The sequence below is a fragment of the Apium graveolens genome, chromosome 2 (assembly GCF_009905375.1).
Source record: "Apium graveolens cultivar Ventura chromosome 2, ASM990537v1, whole genome shotgun sequence".
NCBI lineage: Eukaryota > Viridiplantae > Streptophyta > Magnoliopsida > Apiales > Apiaceae > Apium > Apium graveolens.
In genome coordinates, this window is record NC_133648.1 from 177,995,994 (window position 1) to 178,018,495 (window position 22,502).

The 22,502-nt window shown below is 34.5% G+C and overlaps 1 protein-coding gene and 1 long non-coding RNA gene across 7 annotated transcripts; one reads left to right on the forward strand and one right to left on the reverse strand.

Moving 5' to 3' along the window:
- The first annotated feature begins 6,358 nt into the window (after positions 1-6,358).
- Positions 6,359-9,823, forward strand: LOC141708003 (uncharacterized). 4 transcript variants are annotated; one of them, XR_012569284.1, is made up of 5 exons: positions 6,361-7,808; positions 8,183-8,271; positions 8,364-8,431; positions 9,395-9,517; positions 9,601-9,823. It is a non-coding gene; the product is annotated as an uncharacterized LOC141708003 (long non-coding RNA). The 4 variants fall into 4 exon arrangements; XR_012569283.1 differs by having other exon boundaries at positions 6,359-8,271; positions 9,588-9,823; XR_012569285.1 differs by having other exon boundaries at positions 6,362-8,271; positions 8,383-8,431.
- Positions 9,824-18,213: 8,390 nt separating this feature from the next.
- LOC141708004 (uncharacterized) lies at positions 18,214-21,697 on the reverse strand. Of its 3 annotated transcripts, none has more exons than XM_074511474.1 (7): positions 21,476-21,697; positions 21,162-21,249; positions 21,017-21,075; positions 20,296-20,399; positions 20,090-20,188; positions 18,680-19,321; positions 18,214-18,586 (listed from the first exon to the last, which is right to left on the reverse strand). In XM_074511474.1, exons 3-6 carry the CDS (start codon positions 21,026-21,028, stop codon positions 19,309-19,311), a joined length of 228 nt encoding a protein of 75 aa, XP_074367575.1. In that variant the 5' UTR covers positions 21,029-21,075; positions 21,162-21,249; positions 21,476-21,697; the 3' UTR covers positions 18,214-18,586; positions 18,680-19,308. The 3 variants fall into 3 exon arrangements, with proteins under 3 accessions (XP_074367575.1, XP_074367573.1, XP_074367574.1); XM_074511472.1 differs by having other exon boundaries at positions 21,017-21,050; positions 21,476-21,694; XM_074511473.1 differs by having other exon boundaries at positions 20,090-20,195; positions 21,017-21,050; positions 21,476-21,691.
- Positions 21,698-22,502: the final 805 nt, after the last annotated feature.

Consider the following 22,502-nt stretch of genomic DNA (forward strand, 5'->3'; position numbering starts at 1 on the left):
AAGATCTACCCAAAACAGGCTTTATCAGAGATAAAGACATTAATAGTTAGGTCAATAGATAAAATATAAATTATATAAGTATCACATAATTGCCAATAAACATTTACGATTTTACACTAATTTATCCTTGTACAAAGAAAAATGAAAACCACAACAATTCCAATTGCCAATAATACAATAACAATGTGAAGCTTGGATGGAACAAAAAGAGTACCTACAATAAAATTGAAGGCAAACAATGTAAAATGCAGACTCCGATTTACTACCGTATAAAACCACTGAACTTCATCTAACCACAGAAATTGGATTACATATTTCTTTACCTTAAGTGTCGTACTTGGTTATGATAATATAAATACCACCTGAGATAATTTAGGTGGCAGTGTGGTACCACTGAAGGGATGAAAAGAGGGCTTTATGAAACAAAAAACAGCAGAATCCCAAGTTGACTCAACTGCAGAGTAAGGCATTTCTTAATCTCAACCATGCAACCGGTTGCACAACCTCAGTAGCAGGAGTTCATTTGTATCAAAACCCATAACCAGAGAAAAATTGTCGATTTTAATAACCAATCAAAATTTTCTACATATTAAAGATCATCAGGTCGAAGTATTGACCAAATATTATAATCCTAATAATAAAAAAAGTAGAAATAAAGGAAACAAATCATTCCTATTATTCTACTACAACTCATGATATTCCTAATAATTTATTTATCTAATACTACTAATTTTAAAAAAAATTACAATTAAGTTTGTTTCTAAATAAAAGGAAAAGGAACATACTCACACAGTTGTAGGAGGCTGAAATTACGCAGCCTTAACTCTACCCGAGAGACTAGAGAATTTCGAAAAACAACCCCTCACATCACATATCGCGTAAGGAGTTGAACCCGTGATCATTTGGTCATATATTACCAGGAAAATAGAATAATAATATATATTTATTAAATATTTTAATCTTGTGTTCCGCATTATTCTACTCTTGTTTAAAAAACCTAGCCGCAAATTTTATTACGTGTAAGAAATAACACAAAAAGAGATTATTCGTCGCAAAACTTGACGACACCAAATTTCAACTCCACCAGGAATATCTTTAAAAACAATCTCGAAAAAGCAATATTATGAGATGTAAGGATTTGCGAGTTATCTGAAAAGAATCCCCATAAAAAATTTCCAAGGACATTTTGATAGGAACAATCTGTGCTTGCGCTTACATAATACTAGAAACGATTTAAAGTGTCCCTTCCCTTAAAAAGCATTACAGGGAAAAATATAGACCAATTATTGAATTTTTAAAAAAAGTACAATTACTGATACCACAAGATCAACATTAAAACATGACATATCTTTGGTTATGACATGTGTGAATATTACTTATTTCTGACAAACTATTCACATTCAATATAAGCTATGATTCAGAAGGCTAAAGGCTAACTAATACACAACACATGACAAGGACAATCTTTATCATATTTTCACTAAGTGAATCAATCTCGCAAGAAAAAATCTTGTATAACTAAAGTCCACTAAAAGAAGATCAAGGGAGGGCAGTGAAGCTATCTCGGTGCACTCAGTAGCAGCCAACAAAAAGCCACATCAATTTACAGAACATAAATTGAGAACAGAAAATTACATTACAAGAAACATTTCCAACAAAAAAGAGTAGGAAGAGGGGCGTCATATATAAACAAGATTAATAATATAACCATAAACAAAAAGTATCAGGTAAACATGGAGTATTGCAGGGATCAATAATAGTTTAATACTTTGATAATATTGGAAAATAAGGGTTATGTAATTCAAAAATTGTATGCATAACAGATTTTATACAGTTCCCAGGTAATTATTAAAAAAAACTCATCTTCATGAATTTCTTTAGATCTAGGTTATTTATCATAATATGTGGGAGAGGGGGGGGCGAGAGAGAGAGAAACTTAATTCTTTTCAAAGAAAACATGTTATGAGCGCATGTAATCCGTGTTCTAAAAATCGGTCCACGCGGCCGCTTAGGCGGCGGTAAAACGCCCCGACTCGGATCTAGGCGGTGATTTAGGCGTTTTTTCAAAAAATCGGGTCAAAATCGGGATTAGGCGGGCTAGGCGGTCAAAAATCGGTCCTAGGCGGTCTAGGCGGAAAATAATTAAAAAATATATTTTTTTTACCTTTTAATAATTTAATTCATTAATTTCATAATTTCACACAATATCATGTCAATTTCTAATATAAAGTATTGGTAATAAGTAACAAGTAATCAAATATATTTACTTTCTCACTTAAAATATAAAATTAACATATTATAATTAATTTAAAAGTGTGAATTAAAATATAGTTAATATTGTAAACTCAATAATTAGTACATAACGCATGTCAAATGTGTAGATATTGTTTAATATCATTCTAATTTCTTTTTTCAAACAAATATTTGACATATTGATCATTATATAATTATAAAAATTAAAAATAATATTTTTATTCTTCCGATTAATGTTCCGATTAATCGGTCCGATTAATCTCCGACTTGCCGGAGGTACACTCACCGTCCTGACACGCCTAGCGATTTCTGGAACACTACATGTAATTAACATGAAAACATCAGAAATATATTAAGGATCGAAATCTTTACAATTACAATTAAACAAAAGTTCAATAAAAAAAGAAATAAAAGATTGCAAGAAAATGAAATGATGAAAAGAGGAAAAAGACATACCTAGAGGAGAAGAAGGGTAAATTTGTTGGCGGAGAGAAAGTAACCACAGAGTGATTAATTTAAAGGGGGGTTTGCAATTATTGTAAGAACACAGTGCATATATTTAGTAATTTTGGGTGGGTGGTGATTAGTACTGGCCACTTGGGCGGGCCGGGCCGGGTTGCATGCGGGTTGAACTCGTGAAACATGAACACTGAACCGATACATAGGATTCATGAACCGGGTCGGGCCGGGCTCGAATAAAAAAAAATAAGACTCGTAATCGGCACTGAGATTCGCGAGCTCGCGTGCTCGTGCGAGTCGTGCGGGCCGAATTTGACGGTTCATACAGGTTGCATATTGTTTGAATAGTATAGAAGCAGAATTTGATTATTTAAATAATACAGAATGATTAAATAATTCAAGACTAAGAGCTTATAAATCTTATTATCTTAATTCCTAAAACTGCATATTCGATTAATTCTCAAATTCCATATTCGATTAATTATCATCTCGTTGTCCCCGAAATTTTTACATTTTTTATTTTATAATGTTATTTTTGATATTTTTCTTTAATTTTCCATTTTGTCACGTAATAAAATTTTAACAGATAATTAAGAAAGTTAAAATTTGCAATTGAATAAAGTATTAGAAAGAATTTTATAAAATTAATTTCAAGACAACTAAGTATTTTAATATCCATGAAAACAAGGTTACGTGGTTTCCCCTGTAAATAACCAAACCTATACTCTAGTGATTTACTTACCGGGCTGTGCGGGCTGTGCGAGTTGTACAGCTTGTGCAGCTCGCACGGGTTGCAGTCGTGCCGGGTCAGTGTTGTGCGGTCCGGACCCGGTTTGTCAATATTGGATTCGTAATCGGTTCGGGTAATTTAACGAATTGTGCGGGTTTGAACCGGCCCGTTTCGGACCGAATAATTACGAGTTTTCGTACGAACCAGTCCCGAATGTGCGGTTCAAACCTGCACATTTGGCCACCTCTAGTGATGATATTGTGTAGGGTCCTCTTCCCTAATAATGGTGTGTTAGATAAATTTTATCCAACATATTATTCCAGTGGTGTATTAGATAAGTTTTATCCAACATATTATTTCAGGGCCGGCGGATATTTCAAAGATTTCGTGGAAGGGGGATATTCATGGAACGCTAAAAAATTTCTTTACATCTGAACCTTTAAAATATTGATTTAAGGATTGTGTTCGATATGGCTTATCTGACACATGATTGTTAGGAATTACTACCCTATTATGTACTTTTTCAGAAGAATAATAAAGGAGATCTCTTTCAATTATTAAGATGATAATGATGATGACGGGCAACCAAGATGCACAAATAATCCAGGGTTACAGGAGTATTCACGTGCAACCCGCTTCAACATAACGCCAATAGTTTAAGCCCGTCAATGAACCGTTTTTTTATTTTAAGGACGTCAATATTTATCAAAACAAATGCAAGAGGAGCTCAACATTTATTTTCTTTTTTATAAATATATTATAGCTCCCTCCACTAAAACTTAAATTACTTTTAATGTACATAATAAATGTGCAAATTATTTTAGGGTGAAATACCATTTTACTCCTTTTTGAGCTATCGGCTACTAAAATATACACGGGCGGAAGGTGCTGCCATATTGCTCACTAGACACGCCTCTCGCCTGGGCGTATCATGTTTCACGCCGTTACACCTGCAAAAAAGGTGGTTATCATATTATTTTCACTCTTAGATTTAAAAGCAGTTATCACGCCATCCATAAGGGACATATACGCATAATGACATACACTAAAACCTCTATAAATTAATATAGTTGGGACCGGAGAATTCTATTAATTTAGAGAGGTATTAATTAATCGATAAATTAATAATTATTAATTTATAGAGAATTTTCGGTAGCAAACAAAATTAACTTTTGATTAAATTTTTATTCACATAAATTTAAATAAAATGAATTGTACAATTTATATTTTATACTTAATTCAATTAATTCAATGTATATGAATTTAGAAAGTCAATGTAATGTACAATATATTAGATTCAAAGTCCATGTAGTGTATAAGTTAAATTCATTGTATTTTACATAGAAAGTATTCAATGTATGTGTAGTCATAAAATATATTATATATACTGTATATACTAGATTGGGGGGGAAATTATACAAACAAAACAATGGTTTCTCATCTAAAAGGTGTCACAAAATCAACAATGACGGATGAAGCAAGAAAAGCATTATGTGAGTATAGAAGAGATTGCAAACACCATCCTTGAAAATAGTGTTGAAGATGATCTTGAAGACGATACAACACCGTTGGAGCCGGTTACATGTAAAGAAGCACTCAAGGCATCAAAAATGCTTAATAACTTTTTGATGCAACATGAAAGCACCACACCCGAGCTTTTGGATGCAATAAGGAAGATTAGGGATGAGCTTCATGTTGATTTAAATTATATGAAAAAGCAAACTACAATTGAATCATATTTTACAAAGATGTAATAGCTATATTTTTATGAATATAAGGGAATTATTAATTTATAGTTTTATTGGGACCATATTTTTATACATGGTTTTCAAAAAAATTATTATCTTATTATCTTATCGAAATTGATCATTTTTTAAACTGGCCCAAGTCGGGACCGGACAAAATTATTAATTTAGAGAGATTATTAATTAATCGAGTATTAATTTACAAAGGTTTTACTGTATACGCCTAACCTCAAGTAGCATATCGATGGATACGCCTAATTTGAAGTAGCATGCCGATGGATACGCCTAATTTGAAGTAGCATGCCGATGAATACGCTATGGGTAGGATCAAAAGGGAGATGGATACGCCAACTCACAATTAGTATCATCTACATGCGCCAAGAAGAGCGAAAAAAAGGTAGTATGCTCGAAGAAAGCAACTCTCTGTCATTAATATATCATTAATATATCGAAGATATATATTGAATAATATCTGATTTCACTACATCATAAATGACCTATAATTTCATTTTAGTAGGGGTATTACCTTAAGATATGTTAATACGTATGAAATTTTCACCCTATCAAAACACCTGCATGAGAACATCTGCATGAGGGGTTATCAATGATATAAAACTATATTGCTATAGCTCATCAAGGTGTTACGCAGAGTAACACAAGACACTATGTTGCCTTAGATTATGAATAAAAAAATGTAAATTTAAGCAAAAATAAATTTATCTTTAGAAATAATTGATGTAACACAAGACACTATGTTGCCTTGGATTATGAATAAAAAAATGTAAATTTAACCAAAAATAAATTTATCTTTAGAAATAATTGATGTGGACAAAATAATTCATTGATTTGTATGAAAAAGGTAAAAACATATCAAATAATTGATTTATTTACTTTTATCCAAATAAATGGTTTACTTTCATTTTACAAAATTAAATTTTATTTAATTTAAATATAAAAGAAAAAAAAATAATCTTTTGTTTAATAAATTAATTTTTTTTCATTAAATGACTAAGATATATATATATATATATATAATGTAAAATCCATTAATAGATCCAAATTTTTATTTAATAGTTATTATATGTAAAATAAAAAATATAGTGTATTTAAAATAAAAAAGAGACGTGCATGGGGAAAATTAGTTGGGCCGGTATGGTGAAATTTTTTCTGGATTTGGGTGGCTAAAATTTGGATTAGGATGGCCAAATTTTGGACAGTGCGATTGAAATTTCAACAAAAGCAAAAGAGGGAAAATTTTAACACACTTTCTCTACTCTACGCGATACAATTAGGGTTCAAAACTACAAGTTCGTTTTTTGAGAACTGATTCGATTAGGGTTTATAGCACAACTTTTGGGTTCAATTAGGTTGGAGCATATAATTTAGTTTCAATTAGGGTTCGAGAGAAGCATTAAACTATCCACCGATTTTAAGCTATATTGGGTTCGATTTTTAGGTATAAACACTCCCCCATCTTCGAATTAAACGGTATGTATGTAAAGGTGTATGAATGTTTGAGTTAAACTTTTTACGTTAGTTTGTGTTTATCTGATTTGGGTTTAAGATCCGTGTTGTATTGATGTTGTGTATAAAATTTATGTTCTATCATTCATGTAAAATCAATATCTCTCCCCCCATCTCTTCTACTATCTCTCCCCCTTCTCTCCCTCCTCTTGAGATCCCTCAAGATTTTATTAAGTTAAATTAAATATTAGTTTTGATTTATTCTATTTAATTGAATTGAGTTGGGATGATTATTGTTGAACTAACAGAGAAGAGGAAGAGCGCAAACTTACTTATCTCTCTCTCTCGGACACTCTGTCTCCCCCACTCTTTCTTTCTCAATCTATTTTCCAATCTGTTGTTTATAGTATGAGTTTGTTGTGTGCAACTGTATCTATATTTATAGTTTGTTATGTGTTGTTTATAGTTTCTGTTTGTGATTATTAATCGATGCATCTGTGATTATTGTTATGTGTGACTGAAATTAGAATTACTGCTGGAAATTTGTGTATGGTTGTATAGTTTGATTTAATTCCTCATTTTGGTGTGTTTCAGACGGTAATTGTATTGTGAGTCTTGTTAGTGAGATATATTGGTTCAATTTCTCTGATTTTAGAGCTGCACAATTGCAAGTTTTTTATTTTCTCAGTTGTAGACATGTAGACATTAACGGTAAGTTATTAGCTACTCCACCTCAGTACTAATTTAATATTTCTTTTTGCATATTAAGTTTTGTAGTCTTTTTCTACGAATTTATTATTTTCCTTAATTTAGAATGATTTTAATGAATTTATTGTTTTCCTACTTTTGTTACGATTACCATCTTGGTGTGCTGGGAAGAGGAGTCAAGAGAGTCGCAATGCACTCAGAATCAACCGACTCTGGTCCAATAAAAAAGGCTGCATTGGATCCGGCAGCTTTAACCTGTATTTGAATTTAGAGCTTAACTTGATTGTCATACCAAAAGATGAGGAGATGCAATTGCTTAGATGGAAAATTGTTTGATTACCATCATGTGCCTGTTGGCTGGGTTGATTTCAATGATCTGTACCTTTTTTTATAAATACGCGTAGGGGCCTTTTGTGCTAAATAAACAAAATGGCCAAACTCCAGAGCTGGTACTCTCACTGTTTTGAACTTTAGTCGAGTAATAAAGCGTTACTTGTAAAACATGATTCCGATACTTTACATGCATATATAATGTCTAATAAATAGTGTGTTAAGGTGTGCCTCAAGAACTGGGCATGTCGTATGAGGTGCTACTAGTATTGAAAAGAGTACGCGGGGTGTATAGGTATCAGCAGCATAAAGTTTTAGTCCTTAGTGCAATGAACATTGATAATTATAGCCACATGCCTTCTGATGATATATTTAATTAGGAGAATTATGTAGATATTTCAATATAATTGAAATCATGTTGCGGGATGTCACATTTGTGCATTATTTATTGAAATAATTACATTCTACTAAGCTTAAGTGCATTTTATGAAAGGTACATATTGATTTACCCCCAAGGCTGTGACATATGCAACCACCTCTCATTATTCCCGTGTGTTTCCAATCATGACAAGCTTCTTCCAGGTATGATACTTTTTTGGTAAAGCTGCCAATGATATTTTCTTGTCACTGTCTATAATGGCTTATTCTACGAATTCGTCTACCTTTAAAACAAGATGGAGTCACTTTGCGCAGTTTACTATTGCTGTTTTGTAAAAAGATCCAAAGAAATCCAAGTATTCTGGTATGTTGTTACTTTATAATGCATTGTCTAGCTTTAAATAACTCATTTGCTAATTATTCTTTTTAGCTTCAACATAATATTTGACTTTTAAAGAACTTTAGTTTGGTTGTTCTCTCACTATATAGAATTCAAGAATTTTCTATATGGGAAGCAAGTTATTAGTGGGGACTGGGGCCATAATGTATCTATAGGAAGCGGTGGCTGTTATTTTAATGTGTTATCTGCAGTTACATGAGGGCACACACCCTTCTTATTAGATGTCTCTTATTGTATACCAGATATTTTTTTCTTTGGTGTGTCGTTACCCTATTTGGAAGTTGGAGGTTGGACGAGTGGTACTGTAGCATGTTGTGAAATTATTTTTTTTTACTCAAGCATGTTGTGAAATTATGGTCAACAATATGACAACTTTCAAGAAAGGAAACTGGGGAATACCCGATTATGCTCTGGTAGATACTGAAAAAATATTTTAAAACTTCGAGGGGATCTTTAATTTATTATTTTTCTATCTGTAGTTGTGTAAGCCACAAACCATGATCTATATCAAACTTTGAGCAAATCGTTACCTTGGGATATCATATATTTAAAATCAGATGAAGAATCTTTCTAAAATAGCATTATTTTTAATTTATCAATTGTGCATGCCTTCTTGTGAAGTGACATTGTTGAAAAGCTTACCCTAGGAGAAAAGTATTGATAATGTTATAACTTACTACATCATATTAGCTTTAATTTCACAAATGAGGGATAGCCGGATAATAGGGTTGAGCTTTTGATCTCATGGGCCTTTATTATACCATGCTACAATAGCAACTAAATGTCTACCTCTTTAATTGGACGGACTCTGGAGCATATGGAGTCTGGAATTAATAAAAGTTAAACTTTGTTGTTTTCTTTCATAATATTTAATCATGTTCAAATATTGTTGATGCCTGTCTGATTTCAATATCTTGTGTCGTGAAGGTAGTGAGGAATTGTGGTTGCTGTCAATGCTTAAGTGAATACTATGCTGGATGTTAAATTCTGGAGTAACCATCTGCCAGCGGGAAGCTCGTTGCACAGATGGCCAAGCAGAAACAAACTGAGGTATTAATTTTATTTTTATTAATGTCGACATCATTATTATCTTGGAAAAGGAAGCTAATTTTTAATGTAGATTCGCTCCACAGGCCCTTCTTAAAGGGGTTGAAGGCGCACACGAATAAAAGAGTAAGAGTTGAAGATTACAATTTAAGCTCTGGAGGTTGAGAATCGTGTTCAGATACATATTTATATAGAATTGTGTTAGAAATTTTTTACAGAACTTGCTGATACAAGAATGTAATTTTTGCATAACATGATTCATCTCTTTGTAAGAATTTATATTTATTAATTTTTATTGAGTTAGTATAATTATTCTCAAAATATTTTCAATTATATTTTGGATTTAAAGATTTGTCTATTTAGTATAATTTTAAAAATTAAGGAAAAAAAGCAAAATCAAACAATATTATCTGAATTTTAAAAAATTATTTATGTGGGCCCCATGTAGTGTTTGTATCATCAATCTCGTCTTCCCAATTATATAGTTACTAGTCAGGACTTAACATAACAAATATGTTGCTATAACCTTTTTTTGGCCTATAGCAACACCAAACAGGCTCTATAGAGACACAGTTTTGATGTTATAATAAGCAATCTATGGTGTAATGTTTGTATCATCAATCTCGTCTTCTAATTGGTGATTATACATATGTATTGTCTAGCTAGAGATGGCTGGGGAAGTATGTTGGCAATATATGCCTATTTTACTGGCATATGAAATGGGTAAAAAGGGATTCAAGTTCGTAGTTTAGGTATATCTGGCACTCTTTAGCGCGAGGTGGTTAATTTGAGCAATTTTTCATTATTTTATTCATAACATGGGTCATTGTGTGATAAAATAAATAAAAATAGTTTAAATTCTTAAATAAAAATTGATGAAAATATTTTAAAATATATAGCTATAGTTATTTATAATAGTTATTTATAATTGCTTAGAATGCTTATATTAAAATTCGTAACATCTATTGTCTTAGTTTTCAGATAATTTTAGTTGGATAATATTTTTTTAAACAGTCACTAAATTAAAGATAATTTTCTGAGTTCCGCGTGAATTATAACATCGTAATAATTTGATATATATATAGAGAGAGAGAATTGCGCTCTAATGAGAATTTCTTAAAATGAGAACCGTGAGAACTGGTGATTTTGTAGTTGAAATTGTAATTTTTTGGAAAGTTGAAAATTCGAATTCGGTAAATTGGTAATTTTCTGCAAACCAAAAAATTTTAATTTTATAAAATCACCAATTTTGACTTCGGTATATATATATATATATATATATATATATATATATATATATATATATACACACACAGATATATATACAGGCCATCGCTCAAGAGAGAACACCTTAAAATGAGAATGAATGATGTTTTTTTAAATAATTTTAAAATTAAGAAAAGGTATAAATATATTTTTTGGTTTTCATAGTAATTCCATAAAGTTGATTACTGTTACGGATAAAAACTAGATTGTATTTATTACGATATTTATTGCTAGGGTTCGAGAGCTCAAGGCCTTCAATGGCTGCTCTTGTGTTTTGTAGCTTCAATCTGCCTTTACAAGATGCCTACATATCTCTGTGAGTTTAGAGAATCAAACCAAAAATATAGTTCTGATTGATGGGGTAAGACCCTTTATATAAATGTTGGATGTCCTTGAATTGGACTAGGGTTAGGAGACTTGTTGAACAAGTCTCAGACTTTGGATAGACTATGAAGTCCTAGAATGAAGGAATCAGGCTCCTTGTTGGTGTAGGTGCCCTTAAGGCTATCTTCTATAGATTTATATCATTGATTGGACTCATTTAATGATTTGTTAATCCTCCCTATTTATTAATTACGAAATTAATAAATAAGCAGGATTTCGGGCCTCGTTAATTTGGCTTTGTTATTGGACCGCATCAGGTCTAATTAATTCAACATTAATTATATTTCTAGGCTAATTTTAGGCCCATATCATTTGCCCCCAACTTTTGTGAGACCTTACAAAGATTTCGCATAAGTTAAAGTTTATACTTTTTCTAGTTATCGTTTTTATCGTAAAGTGTGGATCGACCTACACGTTCACAACGATTTTCCCTTTGGGATCCGTCCTTATGGGCTTTCCTAATTCTACAAGATTTTTTATTACTTTCAGGTATTTTTCACTGTTTTCCTAATTTTTTAGGAATATTATGATATTCACATGTATTTTTTTCTCAATTTTTCAGGAATATTTGGCCAAAAATAATTTTCGAAAATTATTTTATAATTTTCCTGAATTTTTGGGATTTTTCCCTTTATTTTCCCTATTTTTTGGGATTTTCAACTATTTTTCATATTTTTGACCATTTTCTAATTAATTAAATAATCAGAAAATGGTCTGTATCGTGCCATGCATCCTAGGTGCGGGACACCCCGCCTAGGAGACATATTACCAACAACGCCCAGGAACATTGTCTACTATGTGTTGTTAACTTCCCTTCCTCCATACTTCCTAGGCGTGGGTCACCCCGCCTAGGAGACATGTTTCCAACAACGCCCAAGAATATTGTCTCCTAGACATTGTAGATTTTCTTTCTCCCTTAATTCCTAGGCGTGGGACACCCCCGCCTAGGTGACATGTTGCTAACAACGCCCATAAATATTGCTTGCTAGACGTTGTTGGTGTTCAAAGCCTCAATCATCCTAGGCGCGGGTTACCCCCGCCTAGGAGACATGTTTCTAACAATGCCCAGGAATATTGCTTCCTAGACGTTGTTAAAATTCACATATTCAATCATTTTAGGCGTGGGTTACCCTTGCCTAGGAGATATACTTCCAACGACGCCCAGAAATATTGCTTCCTAGACGTTGTTGGTGTTCACACCTTCGATCATCGTAGGTGTGGGTCACCCCCGCCTAGGAGACATATTTGGTACCATGCCTAAGAATGATGTCTTCTAGGCGTGGTTACACGTCCTTATCACTTTTTGTGATTTTTCAAAAATTCAGGATATTATATACTTACAGGCTTCTGTATTTTTTGTAGAAAACATTCTAGAGTATTCTCGAATTTGGTAGAATATTCCAAATTTTTAAATTTTATGGGCGCCCTTTATGTTTTTGACAAGCCCATTTCCTTTGGCCCAACAACGGTTGAGTTCCCTCATGGAGGGCTATATAAAGAGTGGAGTGTGAGTTCATTTCTCACACTTCACTTCAACAAAAAAATTGTTCTCTACTTTTTTTCTCTGCAACTCTTCTCTCATATATCTCCACCACAAAGGCGATTTTCGGATTCCTACGCTGTTGTGGTTTCCACCGCTTTCTGGGCTCATTTGAAGATGCTGTTTGAATCTTCATCTCCATCCCCCATCTTCAAGTTTTTCTGGGCTTTCAAGCATTCTTTATAAGAATTCCATGGCGGATTCCGACTCCTCCCTCTCTCAGGTTCCTCATGCTGCTCCCCATCCTTCTAGGGCCAGCCGAGGTAAAAAAATCTTTAGTCCATACTTCAGTTATTTCACTTAGGGATCTTTTAACTGAATTTAGCGAAGCCTTACCTAACATTCTTCATTTAGATGCATATAATTACCCTTATAAATATGATTCTGAAAAAGTAGGCACCGTAGCTCGTTTATTTGGTATTTCTGCTCCTTATAGGGCCGAGACCCCCGACCCAAATGATAGGGCTTGTTATCCAAAACCCGGGGCTATTCGTTTGTATAAAGAAATTTTTTATGTTGGTTTATGGCTTCCTCCTCATCCCTTTATTTTTCTCCTTTTAGCCAAGGCCTGTGTCTCTCCAACCCAACTCACGCCCAACTCCTGGCATTTTATTCACTGTTATATGGCCCAATCTCGTAAGCACAATTTTGAGTCCAATGTCTGTGTTTTTCGTTATTTATTCAAATTTTTAAATGCTCATGAGGACCAGGGATGGGTCAAAATAGTCCATAGATCCCTGGCCCGTTCTTGTTTTATTTCTGGCACCAACCCTGACTCGTATCCAACTTGGAAGGGCGAGTGGTTTTATGTTTATTTGGATGCCGATGAGGGTTGGGACCATTTTTTCAGGCCCAATTTCTCCAAAAGAGTAGACGGCTCTTTAAGAGATTTAAAATTGGGGATAGACGAAGATGTTGCCATCAGGGCCATTACAGTTGATAACTTGTATTACTGTGCTCTCATCCTTTCAGAAGGAAATTTGTAAAATTTAGGTCTAAGTGACCTAGGTCCCTAGGGTATTTCTTTCCTCTATTTGTCTTCATTGTTTATTTCCATACTTTATCATTTGTCTTATGTTTTTGTATTTTTTTACAACTAAGGTGGCTTTGGACGCGATCTTCAAGAAAAGAGAGTCTCGTGCTTCTCGGGGTTCTGCAGTTGAGACTCACCACGATAAGCGGGTAATGATTGGCGACGGTCCTTCGGCCACGGTCAAGGAGACTGTCCCTACCTTCATATCCGAGATGCCCCTTAGCCTTGATGAGGATACATCTCCCTTCACCGTGACCTGGGGCCTACAGAGGAGGGATACAGTCGTGGGGGGCTCTGAGGCGGCCGCTATATGGTCTGAGAGCGTGGTGACGTCACGAGACCGGGCAGAGATAGTGGAGTCTTCTGACGATCTCCAGATTGAGCGCCTTGGTTCTCAGAAAGTGGCTTCGGTATATTTGTACATCCTTCTTTTAATATTCCTTTCCCTCCCTTCGCGTTATATATTTAGCTTATTGTGCTATATTATGCTTTTACAGATGAACACTTACCTTCAGGCTGCTCTTCATAACTTGAAGGAAGTGAGGGCCAACCTGACTATCGCCGAGAGGGATAGGGACAAATATTTCAAGGCTTCAGAGGCCAACTTTACTTGTTTCAAAGAGGTGGAGAGGGAGCTAGCTGATGAGAAGGAGAAGGTTCGCATGATGGAGTTGGAGGCTCAGAGGGGTCGAGCTGAGGTGATAGCTGACTACAAAGCATCTGAGGACTTTCAGGAGGTCCTGAATGCTGAGTATGATGCTAAATTCCCCGTGACATTCACCACTTGCTGGGAGCAGATCGTGGGAGAGATTGGGAAGAAGGTGCCGAAGGTGACTCTCGAGGCGTACCCAGTGCCTCCTGTTCCGGGGCAAGGGTCTCCTATCGAGGATCTTCCTCCTTCTCCCATTCTTACTACTTCTGCTGAGGCCACAGCTTCTCATCCCCGGGATGTTACTCCGATGGAAGACGAGCCTGTTCCTCCTCCCACTACTATTGATGGGGGGAACGATGACGATGATTTGTTTAAGGACCTAGATTAGTTTCCTTTTCTTATTGGCACATCGTGGCTTTCTATTTATTAACTTATTGTATTTTGAACTTATTACCATTCGAGGTTTATTTATGCTATTTTTCTTGCTTTTTTATAGCCTTCCCTTTAAGTTTCTTAGCACTTTCGAAGTGTTATACTTTTAAGGAGGATGATTAACAACTTAAACTACACAAAGTCATGCATTGAATATTCGGAACAAGACTAAAAAATAGATGGATATGATAGACTTGAAAATGCTGCTCATGGCATTCCTATACTAAAAGAATTCTTGAACTTTTCTTCCTTTTGTTATCAAAGCAAGAATTTTGCTAAAGCAAACAAAGCATTATCATAACTTGGATATCCAAAGTTTGAAATAATTTTAACTTAAGAATATATAACCCGGTTTTCCAAAACCTTATATAAAATGGATCCAACCCTGATAATCACAAACTAGAATATAAATCCTACTAAAAGTGAGATATAAAATCCTAAGCAAACAAAGCTTCAAGGTGCTTTTGAACCTTATTATCACTATAGTAAGTACTAGTTATAGGTAGTAAACTTTCAGGTTTTGAGCATGCCAAGTTCGAGGTACTTCTTCCCCATCCATGGTCTCCATTTTTTAATACCCTCTTCCTTGAACGCTCTTAACCTTGTATGGCCCTTCCCAATTTGGTGCAATTTTTCCTTTCTGCCCTACTCCAGAAGCTTCCACCTTCCTTAGGACCAAATCCCCCATCCTGAAAAACCTCTCCTTCACCCTCAGGTTGTAGTAAAAGGAGGCTTTTTTATAATATTCTACGATCTTTTCATGCACTGCATCTTGTACTTCATCTATCAGGTCTAGGGCTAACCTTTTCCGTTTATCATTTTCCTCAGAGTTAAATGCTTGGATCCTTAGGGACGAATGTGATATTTCTATTGGCACAACTGCTTCTGCTCCGTATGCTAACATGAAAGGGGTTGCTCTTGTTGTGACTCTAAATGTAGTTCTGTAGGCCCAAAGTATTGGCAGTATTTCAACCACCCAATTATTTATGTACTTTTCAATCCTTTTCTTTAACCCATCTCGAATGATCCGATTTGCAACCTCTGTCTGCCCATTAGCTTGAGGGTGAGCAACATAAGTGAATCTCAAGTCAATTTTGTTCCCTTCACAAAATTTTCTGAACTCTTCATTATTGAACTGTGTTCCGTTGTCGTCACCAAGATTCGGGGAATCCCGTATCCGCACATAATGTTCTCCCACAAGAACTGAGCGACTTGCTTAGTTGTAATTTTTGCCATGGGCTTAGCTTCAACCCACTTGGTAAAATAATCAATTGCTACGATCAAGAACTTCCTTTGAGCAGTGGCTATGGGGAAAGGTCCAAGTATATCCATTCCCCATATAGCAAATGGGATTGGGGAGTTTATGGAAGTCAGCATTTTAGGAGGTTTCCTTACTACAAGGGCATGTTTCTGACAACGATCACATCTCTTCACATATTTTTTGGCGTCAGCCATCATTTCTAGCCAATAGAAGCCTAAGCGGGTGATTTTGTGGGCTAAATCCCTGCCCCCCCAAGTGTTGGCCACATATGCCCTCGTGTACTTCCTCTAGAGTAAGTCGAGCCTCGTCTGGCCTGAGGCATCTTAAATAAGGCACTACAAAACATCTTTATATAAAATTCCGCCAATCAAGGAATACCTCAGTGCTCGCACGGCTAACTTTTAGGCTTCAGTCACATCATTCGGGAGCCAACCAGTTTGAATATGGGCCTTAATAGGATCTATCCATGATATTCGCAGCCCTATATGGACAATAAGCTTAACATCAATGCTTCGTGTTTTCAAAATGCGGAAGTACACACTCCCTGAACTTTTCTCTATCTATGATGATGCGAATTTAGATAATGCATCTGCCTTAGCATTTTCCTCTCTTAGAATGTGCTCAACATGGCATTCATCGAACTGAGTCATCACGACCCTTACTAGGCGCACATACCTTGCCATGGTTTCATCCTTTGCTTCAAATTCCCCCTTGACCTGGGATATGACAAGCTTCGAATCTCCACGGACTTTCAAGTTCTTGACCCTCAATATCCCTTCTAGGCCAAGGCCAGCTATCAGAGCTTTATACTCAGCTTCATTATTTATGGTTGCGAAGTCTAATTTCATAGCATACTCAATTAAGAATCCACCCGGGCTTTGTAAAATAAGCTCTGCTCCGCTCGAATTTATTTTTGATGCTCCATCAAAATCTCTTTAACGCCCTCTTCTTTGTCTCCTTTATTACCTTCCGTGTCTTGAGGTATAGTATCTTCCTGCCCCCCCCCCCCCACTTCTTGGTTGGGTATGGTACACTCCACCACGAAGTCAGCCAATGCCTGGGCTTTTATTGCCGTTCGCGGCTTGTACTTGATGTCGAATTCTCCCAATTCTATTTCCCATTTAATTAGTCTCCCACTAGCTTTGGGACTGTGAATGATATTTCTCAAGAGCTGATTTGTTAGCACTTCAATTTTATGAGCTTGGAAGTAAGGACGCAACTTCCTTAAAGCCATTACTGGGGCTAAAGAAAACTTTTCAATAGTTGAATAATTCAACTCAGCTCCGTGCAGAATCTTACTGACATAATATATGGGTTTCTGGACTTTAAGTTCCTCCTTAACCAATACAGTGCTCAAGGCATTTTCCGAAACGGCCAAATATAAGCACAAAGTTTCATTCAGAGTTGGTTTGACCAACAACGGCACTTGAACCATATACTTTTCAATCCTTCAAACGCCTCCTGACTTTCCTTAGTCCATATGAAATCTTTTATTTTCTTCAGGGATTTGAAGAATGGCAGTCACTTGTCTCCAGATTTGGAGATAAATCGTCCTAAGGCAGCAACCCTTCAGGTGATCTTTTGAACATCTTTGATAGTCTTTGAGGTTCCATGTCCAAGATAACCTTTATCTTATCAGGATTTGCCTCGATTCCCCTCTTGCAGACCATCAATCCTAAGAACTTTCATGTTCCCACTCCCACTACGCCATAAGTGAGCTATTGTAATGCCTAAATGGTGTTACAATAGGCCCAAAAAGCGTTACATTAGGTCTATTGCAACACCAATGGGCGGTACGTATTCGAGCATTATAATAGACAACCTAATTAACACTAGCCCAAAAAGCGTTACATTAGGTCTATTGTAACACCAAGGGGCGTTACGTATTAGAGCATGATAATAGACAACCTAATTAACACTTCATTGATCTATTGTAACAGAAAAGAAAACGTTACAATAAGTAGTTGCTACTGTAACACTAAAATGCCCAAATGTAACACAAAATGAGTGATACATTAAGTTCAATCAAGATTACAAACATGGACCCCACATGTGGGTCCCTCAACTTATTGTAACAGTCTGATTTATCTATTGTAACACCAATTTTTTGTAATTAAGCAACACTAACATATATAATATAACAGTATATGTAAACATAGATTACACTAAAATAGTAAAATGTAACAGTTAAAATTTGCATACATGAGTCTCAATTTTTCGAACCAAACTATTAAATAACAGTCTCAGTTCTCCAAACCATACCACAACATAAGAGTCTCATCTGTAACGCCAACAACTATAACATAACATCCAAGCTATACTTGTATAGGAAAAAACTACATTTCGACTATTCTTGGATATGAAATTATACAAAATAATGAGGCAGAGAAGCACTTTAGCCCTTCTACACTTGATCTGAATACAAAAAACCAGGCAGAGAGCTACTTGAGTGGCTCCTTTGTCCAAGCTCCATCAACACTCGATCTATCAGCATGTGCTTTTCCCTGCAACAGCATACACAAATCTATGATTATGAGTAAATTTTTTATATAGTTGACAGTGCATATTTTGATGCAAATCGGCTAAAAGAAAGTTACCAGCGTTTGCCCCCATATAGTGTCTCTTGAGCCGGTTGACCCTTTACCAAACCAAATAAGACAGGTCCTACCTAAAAGGCAAGTTCCTAACTATGCAACAATATCCTTGTCTGATAATCCCATCCGATAAAAAATGTCCTTTAGATGCGACGAGCCTACAAAAAAAATTAAAAGGATATAAGACTTGGATAAATCGTAAACAAGTACATGGACAAAAGATGTAATCATGTAAACTTCTAATAAAGGGTCGCAACAGAATTCTTCACATAATTATGTTTTCAAAGAACAATCAAATCACATCAAGTAGTTAAAACAACCATGGTAAAGCTAACAAACAACAAGAGTTACAGAAAAGCCAAGAACAAAATCTGTGTATCCAGTTCTTGGACAATGCATAACCGGATTGTAGATCAGCATGATCTTGACATGTAATATGGCAAACATACAGATATTGTAACCATGACTTTGGAGCATGTCCCATTTTAAAATCATCTGATCAAATTAAAGCTAATTTAAGATTTAAAAAAATACACCGGAACTACTTAAAATTCAACAGGCCCCTCTGGAGGCTATAACCATATGGATTCTTGATGGTCCAATTCCACTGATCTCCGCACATGTCATCAATGTTAAATTTTTGCCCTGCACCAAAAACCACTGGTAGTTAGTAATATAATTTAAGATAACAACAGTAAACTTCTTATCTAATTATATAGTAAGATTGAACTACGATGTAGGAAATACACATGACAAGTGTATTAACTGCATTATCCATAGACATAGCGGTGTCTCGCATTCATTAAAAACAAATAAAACAATAATTCAACTTTATAGTACTAACTGCATTATCAATTAAAGTTTTATACTGAAAAAGGTTGGCATAATAGCATGGCAAGCTGCATAATGCAAATCTCTCTCAATTGTCAAATAAGTTCTTATTTTATACAACCACTTTTACAATAACTATAACATAGAATAGTTCTAAACTTCTAATAATTCTAATTTTTGCTCTTTAAAGCTACATTATATATAAACAGATCTAAAAAATAGTTTATGCATTATTCATTAATCTTGGTACGAGTACCAACTACACAAATATAACCGAGAAAAGGGTTAGATCACACCAAATTTAATCTTTAAAATCTGCAGTCAAGCTGGAGACCTCTGTCCCTTAAAATGCTCCTTTAGAGAGTTTAACACATGTTTTACAATACTTGATAATTTGCAGGTATGCCAGTATTGTAAAGAAATATAGATTCACATGTAATACAGAGAAATATCACAGGAAATTGTTAGAAGGATTGATCAGAGCAAGCTCACAATCAGAAACAAAGATTTGTAGCATGACACTTTCTTTGGGTTTTCAGTAATTTGTTTGGACTTTCAGCACATAGGTTAATGACTATTTACCTCAGGTTCATGATTTTGAAACTCCGTCGTATAGCGAAATTATGGATGTCTATTGTTTGAATAATCAGCCATCTCTGTATCCCTTCGACTTCCGTCTTGCTGCACTCTAATTTTAAATTCATTTACATATTTAAAATCTAAAAAGATATAGCAAGGGGATTCAGAATCTTCAGATTCATAAGCCAATTTCTAAACAAAATTCTGACCTCTTTTGTGTCAGTCCTTTCAAATAAGACCAATCTACCACCACGGTCACAAGTAGCCATATGGCTACCAAATTTATCAAACTCAATAGCTGATATAATATCAACTGCAAAGTAGCAGTCAGAGATCATCATACTTCAACAATAACGCAATCAAAGAAAGAAAACTAGAAAATAAATACTTGAACTATTATGAATTATATTAAATTGCAATCAAAGAATAGATTTAAAGATGTTGACAGTTGATCTTGTCCATAGTCAAACTAATCACAAGTAAATTGTAAAAGTATATATTTTTTCTTGCTTGATTTCTTTTATTTCTTCATATTATAAAAGATTGTTTGGTTCCCTGGATAAAGATATTGCACGGCGTGTGTAGGGAATTCGAAGAGGGCGTGGAATAATTTTATTTGCTTTGCTGTAACATTCCTTTTATTCTAGCACAAACGAAATCACTAACAAATGAAACAACATGATATAACACTCCAAATTTAACATTGGCTAGGAGGATACAAGTCTTTCTTTTACATCCCACGCCATTGTCAAATTTAATATTACCAACACAGGAGGAGCTCTACCTCAAAGTTATAAAATTTATCGGCTGTTTTCTTGTCGCCGTCAAATTTTTTATATCTTCTTATCATAATAAGTGTAATAACATAACAATAAAGTAACTCACAAACAAGCTTGATACAAAAGAAACATAAAATAGTTAACTAGGTACCTGTGGCTTCATTCTTTTAAGCTCATCTTGAAGCCTAATACAGAGGTTAAGATCATCAACTATTTTAGAAGAAACATAAATCATTAAAAAATATATTACTTATATCAGACTTAATCTTAAATAAACATCAAAGGCAATTACTCACAAGTAAAATAAGAAGCGGGTACTACAACTTGGTGGTTGATTAACAAGACAATTCCCACACATAAGCTCTAATCCAAAACTTGAAGCACCTACAAAATTGAAAACAAATTAATTTACAGAGAAATTAATTAAAAAGTCATGGTTTATAAAATTAAAAAACCCAAATTAATTATTAGGTGAAACTCTTTTGGAAACAATTTCAATCACTCACAATCCCAAATCTAACCCTAGAATTGAAGTAGTAAAATTGATAATTCATATCCCGTAAACCAAAGACATAAAGTTCTTAATTTACACCGAGAGTTTAAATTATACCAAGTCAAAGAAGAAGAATATGAGAGAAGCATGATGTAAACTAGAGAACTAGAGAGAAGCAACCAAATGCTAATAAGGAGCAGCACAGATACGTATAAAGTGAGGACATGAATTTCCAGAGAAAAAGAGACTAAGTCATTAATTGAGAGAGCGAAAGAGACCCTAATCGCCATAGATGAAAAAGAAATAAAGAGGCTAAGGGGTCATTTGGCAACACTGAATATCTTATTTCTGAATGAATAATATTTCTGAATAATCCAAAGAATCAAAAATCTGAATTCTGAATAAATAATATTGTTTGGTAAAAACATTTATCTTATCTGGATGTCATTTTGTTCAAAAAAACATTACATCTAATTTGAACAAATTTTAACGGACAAAAATATTAAATTATAACAAGTAGTTATCATGTCACAATAAAACAGAAAATAAAACAGAAGTGGAGTACAAAGTTTATGAGCCCGGTGAAAGTTTCAAAGCAATTTGATCACGTAATCTACTCATGAATTGTGTTTCTTGTGAAGTTCGTTGTGATTCATCTTCTGCCTCTTCTACCATTTCTTCATTTTCTTCTTCATCACTATCACTCGAGACATTGTTGTCACATTGATCAAATAATTCATCTTCTAATTTTTGCAACCTTATAAAATTATGGACTGCAAAACATGCAATGACGATATCTCTTTGCGTCGAAAACGTGTAAGGAGACATTTGCTTTAATATAGGAAATCGTGCTTTCAAAACACCATATGCACGCTCTATAACATTTCTCAATTGTGCATGAGCATGATTAAATTTTTCCTCCTTAGTCAAAGCATGCCGTCCCCGGAAATCAGATTGCCAATATCTTGTGTTTTTATATGGAGTTAGAAAACCACGAGTGTTTGCATATGCAACATCACAAAGTTAATATTTATCTGCAATTGATATAATAATATATTTTGATTTTATTAATACGGAATACTTATTAAAAAACATATTGTAAAGCATATAAAAAGATACATACTTGGGGTGGTAAGGGAAAACC

Coding starts and splice junctions, on each gene's coding strand:
- LOC141708004 (XM_074511472.1), bottom strand. CDS start 21,223: ATGTGTGGGAATTGTCTTGTTAATCAACCACCAAGTTGTAGTACCCGC. Junction 21,051..21,161: donor ACCCGCTTCTTATTTTACTT/GTGAGTAATTGC, acceptor CCTCTGTATTAG/GCTTCAAGATGAGCTTAAAA. Junction 20,400..21,016: donor TTAAAAGAATGAAGCCACAG/GTACCTAGTTAA, acceptor GCTACTTTGCAG/TTGATATTATATCAGCTATT.